The sequence below is a fragment of the Phocoena phocoena genome, chromosome 6 (genome assembly GCF_963924675.1).
Source record: "Phocoena phocoena chromosome 6, mPhoPho1.1, whole genome shotgun sequence".
In the NCBI taxonomy this organism is placed as follows: domain Eukaryota; kingdom Metazoa; phylum Chordata; class Mammalia; order Artiodactyla; family Phocoenidae; genus Phocoena; species Phocoena phocoena.
In genome coordinates, this window is record NC_089224.1 from 110422166 (window position 1) to 110438573 (window position 16408).

Sequence of the window (16408 nt, forward strand, 5' to 3'; positions counted from 1 at the left end):
GTAGGGTAAGGGTTCTACCTGGGGTGGAGAGAAGGGACTTTGGGGGCAGAATCTGCCTGTGGTTTCGGCTCGGCTAACGGAAGAACGAGCAGCCGTTTTAGATCTAAATCTGTAGCCCCGCCCCCTCCTCCCTCACCTCTGGCGGAAGATGCGAAGTCCAGCAGAAAAGACAAACTGCTCTCTTTGTTTCCGGTTTTTTCCTTTAAAATCGGCTTAAGGCAAAAGTTTGGCAAAGCAAGTCTACATAAGGCCGCGTGACAGAGGATGAGGGGAGCTGCCCGGGCGGGGCGGGGCGGGGCGGGGCCGCCGCGGATCAGCCCCGGTGGCATCAGGCCCGGTGGCATCAGTCCCGGTGGGATCAGCCCCGGTGCGGTGCGACCAGGCTCATCACCAGCTCCTCCTCGTCCCACCCCTGAACCTCTTAAAGAGGCGTTAAAAAAAAAAAAGGAACAGAAAAAGCAGTTGTTTCAGGGAGTCTGTTGCAAGTGAATGACGGAAATTGCGAGGAGAGGAAAGGAGACCCAAGGTGACACTGAGGGCGCACGTGGAGTGGTCGGTCCCGCCCGGGTCTCCCCCCCTCCGCCAGGGAAGCAGGTCCCAGGAGGGCGGGGGGCCATCCCCGCGCGTTCGCACAGTGAGATCCGCCCGCTGGAGAAGGTAGAAAGGTTGTATTTTGCTGACCGACCGCAGAGTCCGTGCGGGTTGTTTGCGTGGTGTTATTACTTGGGTGTCACCTCGCGGGTGCCCGGGCTGTTACCGGTGCTTGGGCGGGATCACCACCAGCGCCGGCCCGTACTTGGGCCGCCACATGAGGACCTGAGCGTCGTTGGCATTGGGCTTGACCAGGGCGCTGGGCGGGATGGGCTCATTCTTGCTCAGGATTTGGGGCTGGTCCTGGGCGATGGGCTCCCGCAGCCGGGCGCGCTGGCCCAGGGGCCGGCTGGGGTTCACCTCGATGCTGAGCTGCATGCGCCAGCGCAGTGTCTGCAGAATGACCGTGTCGTTGGTCGAGGTGTTGGTGGCCACCAGCCACGTGACGAAGCTCTGGTCCCGGTAGACGCTGGTCAGCTTGGCCACGTTGCTCTCGCTGACGGGCACGGCCCACGTGACGCTGGGGTAAAAGTTGTCATTCATGCTGATGATGAACTTGGAGTCTCTCTTGGTGGGGCCCACGATGGTGCAGGTCTCCGTGGTGTTGCCGTACCAGGGGTAGTTCACCCCGTCCGAATCGCTGATGGCCTCAATCTTGCCCTCCTGGAGGTCTGGGAGCTCCCAGCTAGACCTGAGGATGGGAAGGCCAGTTTACTCAGCCAGCCACGCACAGGCTCGTCTGCAGCCCCTTGTCCCTGGGGCTTACCTCCCCAGGGGGCCAGACAGTAAACAGACACCCAGCATCAGGTCAGGGAACCGGGGCTCCCCTAGACATGGCCCCCCTCAAAAGCCACGGCCTGTTGTCTTGCATCATCTCAAATTGGTCTCCCCCGGAAACCACTGTAGACAGGGCTGGATTCTGGCTGGGCTTCGGGAAGCCCTAACTGCCCCTGCCCTCAAGGGAGGGGCCTGGGGGCAGCACACAGTAATGGGGGGCCCTAACCTGCGCTGTGCCCCCCCCGTCCCATGTCCCAGCGGCTGGTGGGACGGCCACATGCAACCCTGTGACCTTGGTTAGGGCGGAGGCCACTGGCCCCGAGAGGCTGGGGAGGGGCTACTCTCCTGGCCACACAGCGCGTCAGGGCGGCCTGGGTAGGAGTGCACGTGGCAGGGAGTTTCTTTCTCTTGCTTTAGGGGCCCCCAGTGGCCGTGGGGCTGGCACATCTGGGAGTGATTTCAGCCCCTCATTGACCAGCGTGTGACCGGGGTCAAACGCCCGCCTGCCCCCGAGCTTTGGTGTCCAGCACCGGGGCCAGGGGCATGGGAACCAGCGCTCAGGGCCCTCGCCAAGGCTCTGGCCCCTCCCCTCCACATCTCCTCCACCACACGTGGGCCTGGGCTCCCTGGCCCTCCGCCCAGCAAGGCCAACACCGTGGGCGGTGCCCTCTTCTCCCCACCGCCCACCCTGCCCCCGCCTTGTTTCTGCTCGTGCCTGCCTAGAATAGGAAGCACAGCTCAGCCAGAATGGCTCCCACCTGGCTGGCCCCTGTCTTCGGAGCAGTAGAACCAAGAAAACCTAATCAGCCAGTCTCAAAACTCTGCTCTCAGTCCCAGCCTCGGGGCCAGCTTTACAATCAGTGCCTCCTGGACTTGCCGCAGCTGCCGGGGAACCTGCAGTTGCAGCTTTGGGCCGGGCTGAGAACCAGCAGCGCTTGGTCAGCCCGACCTGCCTGCAGGGGGCTCAGCCTCCTGGCAGCCGGGCTGTCCAGAGCTCGGACTCAGGAAACCTAGTGACCTTGCTGAAAGTCTCAGCCACCCTCTCACTGGTGTGAGACCCTGGGCAAAATCCCAGCCCTCCCTGGACCCCAGACTCATCACCCACTTCCCACCTGAGGTCATGGAAGGACACAGGCAGGAACATGCCAGTCCAGGGCAGGGCACAAGACAAATGCCAGTGATTGGTGCCTGCTAGCACCATTGCTGTCACTATTGTTACTATAATAATAACTCTGACAGAAGAGGACTGTCCTGAGTTGCTCTGAGGACACGTGGCTGGGGGCACAGCAGCGTCTGGGGAGCCCACCCCTTAGAAACTCATCAACAATCACATCCACCCCACCAGACAGATAAAGTAACGACAGCTGCGGGGGTGGGGGGGTCTTTTTCCCAAGTTGATTTAGCTAAGCAATCAGGCCTGGGCACCTGCCATTCCAAAGATCAGGACACTTTGCCCCCAGAATTCCACACACCTGTGTACACCAGCGGTGCTCTCCAGAATATACTCCTTTACAAAATGCATTCCTGTTCATAGCAGCCTTATTCACAATAGCCAAAAGGTGGAAACAACTGAAGTGTCTGTCAACGGACGATGGATAAAGTGGTCTATCCATGCAATGGAATATTATTATTCATCCTTAAAAAGGAAATTCTGACACATGCTACAACATGGATGAACCTTGAAGACATTATGCAAAGTGAAATAAGTCAGACACAAAAGGACAAATACTGTATGATTCCACATATATGAGGTCCCTAGAAGAGTCAAATTCATAGAAACAGAAAGTAGAATGGCGGTTGCCAGGGGCTGGGAGAGGGAAACGGGGGAGTCAGCGTTTCATGAGTGCGGAGTTTCAGTTGGGGCAGATGAAAATGTTCTGGAAATAGACACACAACAATGTGGATGTACTTAATGCTGCCAAACTTAAAAATGGTTAAGATGGTAAATTTTATGTGTATCTAATCACAATGTAAAAAATGCATCGTTTAATGTTAGCAGTTAGCAAATTTGGGGCCACTACAGGAGGGATGATCAGGGATGTGATTTTGCTAATTTTTCTGTTTATTTCATTAAAAAGGTCACAAAATTAGGGTAACACCTGCCTAGTAGGCCATCTCCTGCCCGGGGCCCTGAGCTCATCAAACGCCAAGGAGGAGATCACAGTCGTGAGCCGGCAGATTCGGCTGCCCCCGGGGGTGGCCGCTATGGACCAGAGAAGGGGGTCAGGGTCCCTGTCCCGAATTTCTCAGGAGCCTGTGCCCCACCCGTGCCCAGCCTCCTGTGGTGGAAGGCACCCCCTCTGTCTTCTCACAGTGGTTACACTTGCTTATAAAAGTGGTTTTTGTTTTGTTTTGTTTTTAAGGCAGAAAGCCATCTTGCCAAAAGACCTTTTCTCTTGCCTTTGCCCTCTTTCACTTCCTAAGAGCTGGCTTGCTGTGGGACGCGGGGTTGCCACCAGAATGGCCTCTCTCTCTCAGCCTCTGACCCCCAGCTTCAGGTTTCCTTTTCCGCCTCCCAGCCCCCAAGTGCCCAGGCGCTGGCTCAGTCACACATGGGTGACAGTCCCCATGAGCTGGCAGACAGCCGTGTCTCATGTGGGGTATTACTCAGAACCAGGGCCAAGGGCGTCTGTTTTCAAATCATCACAAACCAGCTGGGCTGGCTCTGGGCCCCGTGGTCCAGTCTCCCTGTCAAGGTGGTGGAGGGAGCATGGTTAAGGGCACAGCTTCTGAGGGATGTGGACCAGCCCGGGTCCAGTCTCCCCCCCCACCGGCTACTAGTCACAAATCTCTGAGCCCCACATTGGTTCACTGTGGATAACCGCACCCACCTTCAAGGTTTTTGAGATGATTAAATGCGTCAATATATATATTACCTGGTACATAGAAAACAGCAATACGTGGAAACTTCCGGAGACCATTGGAGTGACGCTTGCCTCTAACACTAATGGATTTGCCAGCCCTGATGTGACCTGAAGGCTTTTGACCTCATTTATGTTTTCAGATTATCCATGCTCTGAAAGGAATGATTCCATACAGCTCCTGCCTCTAAGACTTCCTGTTTGTTCTGGAATGACCTTGGGCTTCAAGGCAGACCCTCAGCTTTCCACCTTCTGGGCGGAGGGGTGAGTTTAGACCCTGGTCCTGCACACCCTGAGCCTTCTTGTTTGTACAGCAAGGACAATACAGGTGCACATGCCAACGAAAGGTGTAGGCAAGGCTCCCAGCTCCGTGCCCGGCACACGGATGCCCAACCGGCAGATTTAGGTGGAGGAGGGGCATTTTGTGAACACGAGCAAACGCCCATTTCTGCCCCAGCACCTTCTCTCCAGACCTCAGGGCAGGTCGTGTCAGGCCTCCTACAGGCCAGCAGGAGGCCCTGGTCTCCCCCGTGTCCTCCCCCTTTGCTCACTGGCCTGTGCTGGTCTTTAGGGCAACACTGGCTACAGAATTTGTGGGACCAGGGGGTGAAGCGAAAATAGGAAGCCCCTTGTTCAAAAATAAAGAATTGCCACACGGTGACAGCAGAGCATGGAACCACGCAAGGGGCCCTTCTGAGCACGGGGCCCAGTGGGACGGTGCAGTCCCCATGCCCGGGAAACTGGCCTGCTTCCGTGGGCCCTGTCACACTCCCACCCTCATCCCAGAGGTGTGGGAACCCAGAGGACAGCAGGCAAGTCCAGGCTTGAAGCTGGACCTCAGAACGCTTTCTGGGGCCCCCTTGCCGCACATCTGAGACAGACTCCTCAGCGTCCCTCAATGCCCATTCCTTCTGCAGCCCCATCCACCATGCACTCAACAGATGTTTGCAGGGACCTGCCATTGACGCTGGTCACGATGCTGTGAAAGGGAAACAGAGCTGCTGACCTGGTCATCGGTGATGCCAGGGGGGCCTGCACCCTCTGGGCACCCAGTACCATCCCTGACTCCCTCTCGCCTCCAGACTGCCCCCCTTCTGCTCTGCCTGCGCCCTGGCCACGACCCCTCACCTCTCCCAGCCTCCTCTTGCCACCTGCCATGCTCTCTTCCCTGAAGCCTGAGTGATCTTTAAAAACAGAGATCTGATGGAACTGTTCTCCCTCCAACCCTGTTAAGCCTGCCATGACTCCCCAAGGCCCTGAAAGCCAGATGCAGGTGAGGCCAAGGGTCTTGCACGCAAACACACACACACACACACACACACACACACCCTCCCTCCCTCCCTCTCTCCCTCCCTCCCTCCCTCTCTCCCTCCCCAGGCTCCAGACCCACCAGCCATCCCTCTAATGGGCTGTGCCCTCCGGACTCAGCGTCTTTGGCCACGAGCAGCGTCCCCCGCCCCCTTCCTGTCCTAGCCAGTGGTACCCACGGCTCATCTCTGGAGCCCCCAGGGAAGCTCACCTGGACCCTTCACACGAGGCCTGGTGCCCCCATATTCAACCTTTGTCCTGCTGCTTCCTGGGACACGCACGGGGGTGATTTAATAATCATGCCACCCTTTGTTGACGACCTCACTCCCAGACAGACCACAGGGGCCGAGAAGCAGGGGCCAGGCCTCCAGAATCTATCCTGGTGTCCGGCCTAGAGTCAGACACAATAGAGGCAGGTGGCCTGGATCAGTGGCGGTGGGCAGCCTGCCCCGTTTCTCCTTCAGGGCCTGAGCCCCACAAAGGGGTCCCAGTGATGAGTTTAGGGTGCCCAAAGCTGCCTCTGCTTGTGTACTTTCTCACCTGCAGCAGCTGCGGCTGGGACAGCCATGCCCAGCACAGGTCGTCCCCACTGCAACACTGGTGACAGTGGTCACGTTCCCTGAGCGCATCAGACGTGCTGGGCGCCCTGCGTACATACATCCACACAGGCTTCTCCTCAGTTACCCCAGGGCTGCAACTGAGGGTGTTTATAGAGGAGACTTGGGGACATCAGAGGCCTGACCCAGGGAAGCCACCAGGCAGGACCCACAGCCCGAGCGAGCTCTTACCCATGGCCTCCAACGGCCCCTCACCCAGCACGCACACATATGCACACACACACGTGCACGCACATACACGTAGACACACACATACGGGTTCTTACCCATCTGGCTTCCAACAGACCCTCACCTGAAATACACACACACGCACGCACACACACGGCTCTGAGCAACATGACCTAGAGTGTGAGTCTGAGGGCCCTGGGAGCACACCTTTCCCAGCTACTTTGTGCCAGGCAGGGTGGCAAGCCTGGGCCTGAGCTCTCTCCTAGGCACGGGTGGACCCTTGTGCCCCCATGGGCCCTCGTCTCTCCCAGCTCTCTGACTGCATTTTGAATTCTGGACAACAGAGCACCTGGTCTCAGAGCAGAGTTCCCAAACTTCACATCTCTTTCCTCATTTTGGTCCTGTTTACATATCTCCTGTGCTATTATTCACTTAATTTTTTTCCTTGAAATTAATCACTTTTTTAAAAAACTCAACTTAATTTAGCTTTTCCTATGGAACACCTTTGAAATAACAGGCCGAATATATTGGGTATATATATATATTTTTTTCTAATACACATTAGAATAAATAGGTGGCTTGAAATTACAGTCATACTTAAGCTGAAACGAGTTCTCCTAAATATTATTTCACTTCCCACAAGTGGCACCGTTGGGCACTCTAAGAAACACATTTACAGATGGCGACTTGGGGCTCGAGGGCAAGAGGGCTGCCCAGGGCACAAGGTTCTTCTGCCCAGTGCTGGTTTTAGTGCCCTCCTGGGGGCCAGATGGGCGCTTAGGGATTTTCTCACCTGGTCCCCAATTTGACAGAGCTTACTGTTTTTTTGCAATTTGCAAAAAGTTCCAATTTTGTAGAATGTTTGCAATTTTACGAGAAATGAGGCCCAAGAGCCCCCTTCCGAACCAGACTGGGACCCTGGTTTCCCGACTCCTGCCCTGGGCAGCCGCCCACTGTGCTGGCCCCTGCCCACCAGACAGGTCACCAGGAGCCCCTTCCCTGGGGGAGGAGCTGGAGGTGTCCCCTCCCCGCCTGCCCCTAGGGTCCCCCCAAACAACAAACACCACTTTTTCTTCCCACCTTACCCTTCTTCGCCCAGGCCACACTCCCAGGGCCTAACACGAGGGGGAAAGGGCCAACAGCGCTTTGCTTTTGTTTAAAAAAAAAAAAAGCAAGCCATCGAGAAGTACAAAATGTGAGAAACGATGGGGCTTCCCTGGTGGGGCAGTGGTTGAGAGTCCGCCTGCCAATGCAGGGGACACGGGTTCATGCCCCGGTCTGGGAAGATCCCACATGCCACAGAGTGGCTGGGCCCGTGAGCCATGGCCGCTGAGCCTGCGCGTCCGGAGCCTGTGCTCCAGCAGGCTCCAGCAGTTAGAGGCCCGCGTACCGCAAAAAAAAAAAAAAAAAAAAGTGAGAAACGAAAGTCCTGTCTTCCGTGCTTCCGCCTCCCTCGCTGAGGTTACTCACCACGCTACACTCTGATAAACATCCTTCTAGAGCATCCTCCCTGCACATACACACAGTAAATGTTCCCGTTTCTAGCGCTTTTAACAAAAATGGATTCCTACCCTACATCTTTTACAACTTCTTTTAATGCAACAATGATAATAGGATAGGGGATCTCTAGCTTCTCTTCCTCATGTGGAAGAGCCTCAGCCTATTCTGCCCTGGAGACAGACCATAGTTTCACCCCCCACTGATGGACACTTGGGGTGCTCGTGGCTCTTCAGTGATGGACAGGGCCGGAGTCTCTGTCCCCACACATACGTCCTTCTGCCCTGCTTCCTGCATTCACGTATTCGTTAATTCACTTGCTCGGGAGATTTCTGTGTGTGCCTGCCATACTCCAGGCACCAGGCCAGGGGCTCAGTTTCTCTAAGACAGACTCTAAAAGTAGGACAAGAGAGTTGAAGGGCACGTGTGCTTGAAATTGTCGTGGACAAAGCCAAGCTCACCTTCCGGAAGCTGCGTAAATTGTACCCCCAGGAGCAGCACCGCTCCTGTCTACTCCCCCCGCCCCCCAGCAGGCATTACTGATCTTTTGTATTTTCACCCAGATCCGATCAGCAGAAACGAAAAGCATCTCCGTATGTCATTGCCGGTTCCCTGATCGCTGTGCTGTCAGAGCCTCCTCACATGTCTCTGGAAGCTGCCAGCTTTTGTCTTCAGCCCTCAGAAGGTGAGGGTGGGTGCGATCGCTTGGCCGGGGCCGGTCCAGGGGGAGTTCTATTGGGGCCAGGCCGTCCCCCCAAACTTCCTCCCACCCCAAAGCCTGGAAACGAGAACTTCCCTCTCCTGCCTCCGCCAGGGCCCCGCAGATGGGGGAGGCTGTCTTCCGCTCGCAGAGAGGAAGCATCGTCCTCAATTGTTCTGCACGGGCCCAGGCTGCAGGAAGAGGCCACATGGTCACAAGGGCCATTCCTCCTGACCCGGCCCCTGACCACTGGAGCAGAGCAAGCCTCCTGGGGCAAGTGGCCTCAGGTCTCAGCGGCCCTGGCCTCACCATAAAATCGGGGCCTCGTGGGGTCCTTGGGAGACCAGAGAGTGAACGGGGAGCTGGGGCAGCCACACAGCATCACCCCAGCTCCAGCATCCCCTGGCCAGAGGCCTCAGGCCCCCCCGCCCCTGCCCAGCCCTTTCCCACCAGCCTCATAACCCTGTGACAGCAGATGTCACCACAGGTTCTGGCTGGAGAGACCCTCAGAGGTCTCGTCGCCCGAGATTCTCATACTGTAGGCGGGTATGTGAAACCCAACCCAGGAGAAGAAAGAACAGTAATGACTCCAACACGGCAATCTCTGTGCTGACTCTCTGCCAGGCACTGTGTAATTGATGATGAATTATTACTAGTTACGGTATGGAGAGCGACCACATATACTATCTCATTTAATCCCTCAAACAACCCTGCGATGAGGGACTGTTCTCCCCATTTCATAGAAGGAAACAGCGAGGCTCAGAAAGGTTGAGAGCCTGGCGCAAGCTCGCCACACCCGTGGACGGTGGAGCTGGAGCCATGCCTGGCTGGACAAGGGCACAGGCGGGTGGCACTGTCAACCCAGAGAGACCCCGTCTCCTGAGCTGCTCTCCTCCCCTCACCCCAAGCCTGACCTGTGGCAGAACCCTGAGCCAGAACCAACCCTGACCTTGGCCGTGGGCCAGATTCTCTGGGGGCTCCAGAAGAGGGCAAACTAGGGATAACGTGAAGCATCTCCCACACAGGGGAGAAACTGTGACTCGTCACCCGGAAGACTGCGTCAGCTGACAGGTGGCAGCTAAGGATTGTGGAGGGTGGGGTGGTGGATGCAGGCGGATTCCACAGTGTTCTGGGGGGGGGGGTGGCTTTGAAAGCTCTGTGGGTTGGACCCCAAACCATATAGAATCCTCTCAAGCTGGCACAAGACACTCGCCGTCTTCTAGCTCTCGTCTGTAAGTCGGGGTATTACTGGGGTGGCATGTGGCATTGTTCCACTGCAAATATTTCCAACCCACGACGTTCAAAAGGGTTCTCCTCCTGGATTAGAGATTAATTTCAAGCAGGGATAATGTTTGGGGGTATTATGGGTTTTGCTTAAGTATTTGGAATTAATATTTTTAATACAAGCCCATTTGGCAAGAACAGAAGCCCTAACCTAACTTTTGCCAAATTGCCGTTCCCTCCCCAGGCCATTAAAGCCCGGTGCCCATGTGGGTTTCGTTTTAAGCCTTCAAATTGTCTGGGTCTAGCCCAGTCGTTCTCAACCAGGGGTGACTTCACACCCCTCCCGGGGACATGGGGCAGTGTCTGGAGACATGTTTGGTGGTCAGAACAGGGGGAGGGAGGCTGCTGGCATTGAGTGGCTAGAGACCAGGGACACTGCCCAACATCCTGCAGTGCACGGGACAGCCTGGTCCCGGCAAAGTTAGGGGACGGTTCCGGGCAGCCTGAGGCCGCTGGTCATCCCAGCGCTCACCATCCCTCACTTTCTTTCACATCACGGGTCTTAAAAATATGAAGAAGCTTAGTTACCACAGGAGGTTTGGGGTAGGGGAGATGGGAAGGGTATTTTCATCACATCAAAATGCTTCCGTTTACATTCGAGCAGGTGCAGCTGTCCAGGCTTATTCCGGAGGGCGCCAGTTGAATACAGAGCCTCCCCATGGGCCGGAGGAACCGTGCTATTTGGTAATTCAGTTTCTTAATATAATTTTGTTGATTAATAATCAATCGAGCAGTTTCCAACTCAGCATTTCAGCCACGGGTGACCTACACCTGTCCTCTCCCCGAATCCTCCCAGCAGCCTAAGGGGGATTCTTACCCTGTTCACAGATGGCAAAAGCAAACCTCCAAGAGGTGACCTGCCGAGGCCCCAGAGCCAGTACTGGGCCGCAATTCTGACCCCGGGGCCTGAGCCCATTAACGACCAGTCCATCCTGCCCCTCCAGGGAGCCTCGAACTCTGCCCTTTCTCCAGGGCTGGTCCTATCCCAACCAGGAGTCCAGTGGACCCAGGAGAACGAGGTATGCGGGACACAGGGGTCCCTGCGCTGAAGGCGTGTCCCGAGAAGGGGAGGGAACAAAAGGAAACACATGGAACTCAAGGAAAACAGCCTTCAACCACTTGAAAACTCAAATCGTCCATGACTTACACTATTATTAAATTCTTAAAAGTCAGGGAGTGGGCCCTCTGTGAAAGAGGAAGACCTGGGCTGGGGAGAAAATTCCACACAAAGGGTAATTTACATCTGTCCAAATTCTGTCCTTTCGGCCCTGATTCTCAACTCGTTACATATCCCATCACCCACTTCCCATCCGACAGAAGAATCAGAACAGTAATAGCACTGTTAAGGACGACAGTCACTTGCAGTAACTGTTGACCGTGGGCTTGGCGGAGTGCCGGCTGCGTGACCAATGTCATCTCCCGTAATTCAATAAGCCGTGGCGCAAGGACTGTGACTGGGCCCAGTTTGCAGACGAGGAAACCGAGGGTCAGAGTGGCTCAGGTCACACCCTGGAAAGTGGCAGAACCTGGACTCAAGCCCAGGTCTGCTTGACTGCAGTCTAGATGTGCACTGGGTTCCTCTAACCGGGAACCAAGGACTGGCACAGACAGAGAAAGGTCACCTCAGGTTCTCCTGATGCACGCCTGTCTCCAGCCATGGCGCTCGGATGGACTCAGAGCCAACAAAGGGAGCACAGGGCCTTGAAGACTCTGTAAACATCCCCCACCCACCCACCCCTGTGCACAGATGGGGAAGCTGAGGCTCCAAGCCAGGCCCACTCCCTCCCCACCACACACCACGTCCGTCTCTGCAGAACTCAGTCCCTTTAGCTTTCCCCAACGTTCTTCCTCTTGGAGCTTGCATCTTTCCAAGTTCAGAAGGACCCTCTGGCTTCCTTACCCTTTCTAGGGAAGAAAACAAGCAGAGCCTAAAAGCCCTAGGAAAACCTATGTGTCTTGCCAGTTGCCCCAGAAGCCTTGCAAAGCCTGAGGAGGTTTTGGGCTTAAGGCTTCTTAGGGAAGGTCCACAGCAAATAACTAAGAATCACGTTTCCCTTCTTGGGATGGAGAGTCAGCCCCCAGCCTGGTTTAAGAGCCACTTGGAGAATTAGACTTGGATGTAGACGTCGGGTGGACCGAGGGGACCTGATGAGTGTCCAGATATGCGCCATGTGCACCTCTGGGGCGGTCATGGTTACACCTAGCTTTAAGTTTTTCCATGATCCTCCTGTTGGCCCCTGCAACTTCAGTCATCAAGTGGAGAAGCCACAAGATTTGGTGTCCCTTCCCCACCCTCTCTAATTTCAGCTGGCCCAGAATATTCTTTTTTTTTTTTTTTTTTTTTTTGCGGTACGCGGGCCTCTCACTGTTGTGGCCTCTCCCATTGAGGAGCACAGGCTCCGGACGCGCAGGCTCAGCGGCCATGGTTCACGGGCCCAGCCGCTCCGCGGCACGTGGGATCTTCCCGGACCGGGGCACGAACCCGTGTCCCCTGCATCGGCAGGCGGACTCTCAACCTCTGTGCCACCAGGGAAGCCCAGGATATTCTTAAATCAGTGAAGAGTTCCAAGTCCTGCGGAAAGTCTACTCCATTCCTCACCTGCGGGACCGGGGAGGGATGCTGCACAGGGTAGAGACCCCGAGAGACAGGCTGTGGGCGAGTGTCCATGGCCAGCCATGGGAGTCACAGGGGTCAAGTCGGGGGGCTGCCCTTGGGGCCTGCCTGGTGCTCTCAGAAGTGTCCTCGTGCTCAGAAACAGCTATTGTCACCACGCTGTTTTAGGCGGCCCTTCAAGTTAAGTCACCTCCCCGTCTGTCTGCAGCTGCTCTTGCCACACGCAGGATGACCATCTCTAGGGTCAGAGAACATGCCAGGGGCTCAGGGTGCCGCACCGAGAGGTACACCCTCCTGGGGACATTCTGGGGACTGGGCTGGACAGAAGAGGTCTGTGGGCTCCTCTCAGCTCTTAGGGGCCCACTGGAGCCTTCTGGACACAGACACTGGCTGTCCACATAAAGTGGCCTTCTGCTGCGGAGAGAGAAAACACTGCACTGAAAAGCACACCGGGTTTCTAAAACCCTCTCAAACAAAACGCCGTCCGGAACAGAGCAGGGTGTTCCCCCAGGTCCTGATGTGCCTCAGAAAACACCAGGGGACGAGTTCAGGTCCAACACAGGGCCCTGCACACTAAATCTGGAGGCTGCAGAGGCCCAGCTCTCCTTCCCTGAGTACCTGCCGCGTGTGCAGGTCTGAGCCGGGCCAAGCCGCCGCCTCTCTAGTGACCCGGGACAGCATGCGTGCTTTGCCAAAGAGGAACCTGGTGGAACGTCCTTCTGCTTTCTGGGCGTCTTGCAGGGAGGGTACGGGAACCGCAGGGGGCCAGGGACAGTGGAAGGGACGGTCCTAGAGCCGTGACCCCAATCTGAATCTGATTAACAGGCAAGCCCTCTAGGTCACCTGGCCAAGGAGGAATCAGAGGCCACTTCCATGTCTGCCTAACACTTCCCTCTGGCCCTGATGGGACCCCTCTCTAACCCCGCCGAGCTCACCCCCAGACCCCCAAGCTCCCCCATCCCAGGGGCCCCCCGAAGCTTGCTCCTGAGCAGTACTCACATGCCCTGCTCCCCATACTGGTTGTAGAACTCCATGTGGCTGCACGCCTGAATCCAGCCAACTATCCAGGTCTCCTTCTTGGGGATGGGCGGCATGACCACCTGGGCCGAGGCACGGAAGTGGGGTGTCCGGTAGCGGAGCACCACGCTGGAGGACTCATCGATGCTGGTGGGGACGGGATCGATAGAGGCCTTGACATCGATCACCGTGATGCCTTCCCGGAAGACTCTGGCTTTGCCCCCGATGCTCTGAATACAGCCCATGGCACACAGTATGAGTCTGATCTCCAGGGAAGGCCAGCAGTCCCAGAGAAAATCGGGCATTGAAAGGATGGAGGCTGCCGGACCCAGTGCAGACGGTACAGCTCTCCAATCTCAAATCTCAAGACTGATATCCATAGGATAGAAAATTCACTGAGTAGAGGGGGTTTGCATATCACTACCTCGGGCCTGATTATAAATAAGGATTTTGCTGCATTTCAAGGGCCCTGGGTTCTCTCTTCTGCTGCTAGCAGTGGACAAAAATCACCGATATTCTTTGGGTTAAAAAAAGAAAAGTTTGGAGGTTAATGTCTAATCATGTTGTTCAGACATCCAGCCCTTCCTTCTGTGCCTCACACGCGGGGAACGCAGCTCAGAGACGCTCCCTGAAGTCTTGAGGCGAAGAAGGCAAATGCCGGCAGGCACATAAATAAGGAAGGCTCCGTCGCCTGCGCGGTGCCGCCACCCTCGCTGCAGAAGACCGACTTCCTGCCCTTCTGCCTTCCGCACGCGCTCGGGGCACACGCACCCGGCCGCTCGCCCAGCGCGGCCGAATCAATGGAAGAGCAGTTTCTGTTCAATCCGCCGAGGTCTGGGCGCCCTCGGTGGCTTCCAGGAGGCGAGCGCCCGGCTCCCGCGGGGTCCCCGAGGAGCGCGGCGCGGATCCCCGTCGGCGACCACTCGCGGGCACGCCGCGTCCCCTCGCCGCTGTCACAGTCGCCGTGCGGGGCCCCAGGGCTGCGCTCGGGCCGCCGCCTGGTTCGCCGCGACCGCCGAGGACCTGGTGGGAGGTGGAAGGGACAGGGCGTCAAGGCCCGCCTCAAAGTTGAGCCGAACTTTGCTGCGGGGGGCGCGCGGGGCGGCGACGCGTCTGCGCGGGGCGCGGGCTGCGGAGCTGACGGCGCAGCTCTGTGAGGTCTGCCCGGAGGCGGCGGCCCGCCCCCGCCCCCCCGCGCCCAACCCGTCAGTGGCGGCCGCACGACCGCGCGCACCAGCGAATAATCGCCGCCGGTGACATCTCCGCTGACCCCTCCCGGCCCGTAGGCGGGGTGGGGCGGGGGGCGACTGGCTGGCACTGCAGTGGGCCTCGTGGAATTTCGGGTCCTGGCACTGCCCCCACCGCCTCGCCGCCGGCGCCCCTTCCCCGAACGGGTCCCTTCGGCCCCCGGGGGGCGCAGTGCCACCCCGCAGGCCGGTCTGATCGGGCGCACGCCCCTTCCCGGGCCGGGGTCCCCCGACTCCCGGAGGGCGCAATGCTCCAGCCCCGCCGCGTCCGGGGCCTCTGTGCCCCCCTCGCCAGCCCCAAGCGGCCCCCGATACCCGCGCGTCCGGCGCGCTCGCCGCTGCCGGGAACTTTGGCGCGCACACCCCCACCCGGGCGCCGCCGACTCACCTGCCCCTCGGGCCGCTCCGCGTGCCCGGGCTGCCGCCCTCCGGACGCCCTGAACCCGCCGCGGGCACGTCCTCGGGTCGCCCCCCCCACTTCCCCAAGCAGTGTCCTTTAGCTCTACTGGGGTCTGGCGCCGGAGTGGGCGCCCCCGGCCCCCACGTCCTCCTAGCTCGGGGCTGCTAGGGGGTGGCCGGGGGCGGAGGGGTGAGGCTCGGGGCTCTCTCGCCCCCACCCCGCGCGCCTGCTTTATTTTATGATCATTGTGAGCGTGCTGTAGCCGCTCAGCCCCGCCGCCGCGCCGCAGCCGCCTGGCGCGCCCCGCGTTGCCTCGCTCTGCTGCAGCATCGGAAAGGCAACCAGGTCAAACTTTGCAGAAACTCAGCCCCTGCGCCGGCCTGGCCCCGTGTCCGCCCGTAGCCGCCGGCCGGAGCGCAGCGCACGCTAAGACCGCCGCCCGCTCGCCGGCCCCGCGGGGATGCAGGTCCGCAGGCGGCGGCGGCGGCGGCGGCGGCGGCGGCGGCGGCGGCGGCGGCGGCGGCGGCGGCGGCGGCGGCGGCGGCGGCGGCGGCGGCGGCGGCGGCGGCGGCGGCGGCGGCGGCGGCGGCGGCGGCGGGCGGGCGCCGCCTCCTCCTCGCCGCCCGCCCTGCTCTCCACCCTCGCTCCCCGAACACAGCCCGCCTCCCCCTGGTAATCCTCTCTCCCTCTTCCCCCCCTCCCTCTCTCTCTCTGTCTCTGTCTCTCTGTCTCTCTGTCTCTCTGTCTCTCTCTCTGTCTCTCTCTCTTTTTGCAGCTGCGGGGGGGGGGGGGCGGGAGCTGAGCCTCTCCTCGCAGAAACGACATTTCCTTTTCGGCTAGCCGCGGGAATTCTGGGTAGTGTAGTTCGATTTCTGTCTCGGGTCCAGGTGGGCTGCTCCTCGTGCCCTTTGAACTCAGCTGGCTTTCCGGGGCTCAGGGTAGGCGGGAAAGGGTTGCTGTTCCCCTGGCATTCCTGGCCTGGCTGGGTGGAAACAATGCAGGGCTCTGGAGGCTCCAAGGCTGGGAAGTTTGGGGGTGGGGAGAGAAGTTCTAGGAAAAAGGTCCCCGTGTTTCTTGCTCTGTGCTGGGCTTCTGGGCGCCCTGACAGGTGGTCAGGCCAGTCGGGCCCCAACTGTGATAAGCACTGTGCAAGCTCGAGCACTTCATCCACCATCAACCACCCCTGGGTAGGAAGCCGATGGTGTGTATTTCACAGAGCAGGACTCCAGAGCTGGGAGATTCCCAAGACCTGCCCAAGGCCTCCCCCAGGCGGGTATCCCAGCTGAGACCCGGGAGATCTGTGTACAGAGGTTCAAAGGGGTTTGAC

The 16408-nt window shown here is 58.3% G+C and overlaps 1 protein-coding gene across 1 annotated transcript; it reads right to left on the minus strand.

Moving 5' to 3' along the window:
• Positions 1-753: 753 nt before the first annotated feature.
• On the minus strand, positions 754-13739 carry FAM78A (family with sequence similarity 78 member A). Its single transcript, XM_065879425.1, has 2 exons — positions 13417-13739; positions 754-1282 (listed from the first exon to the last, which is right to left on the minus strand). The coding sequence occupies exons 1-2, from the start codon at positions 13737-13739 to the stop codon at positions 754-756; spliced, it is 852 nt and encodes a 283-aa protein (XP_065735497.1).
• Between the last annotated feature and the right edge of the window lie 2669 nt (positions 13740-16408).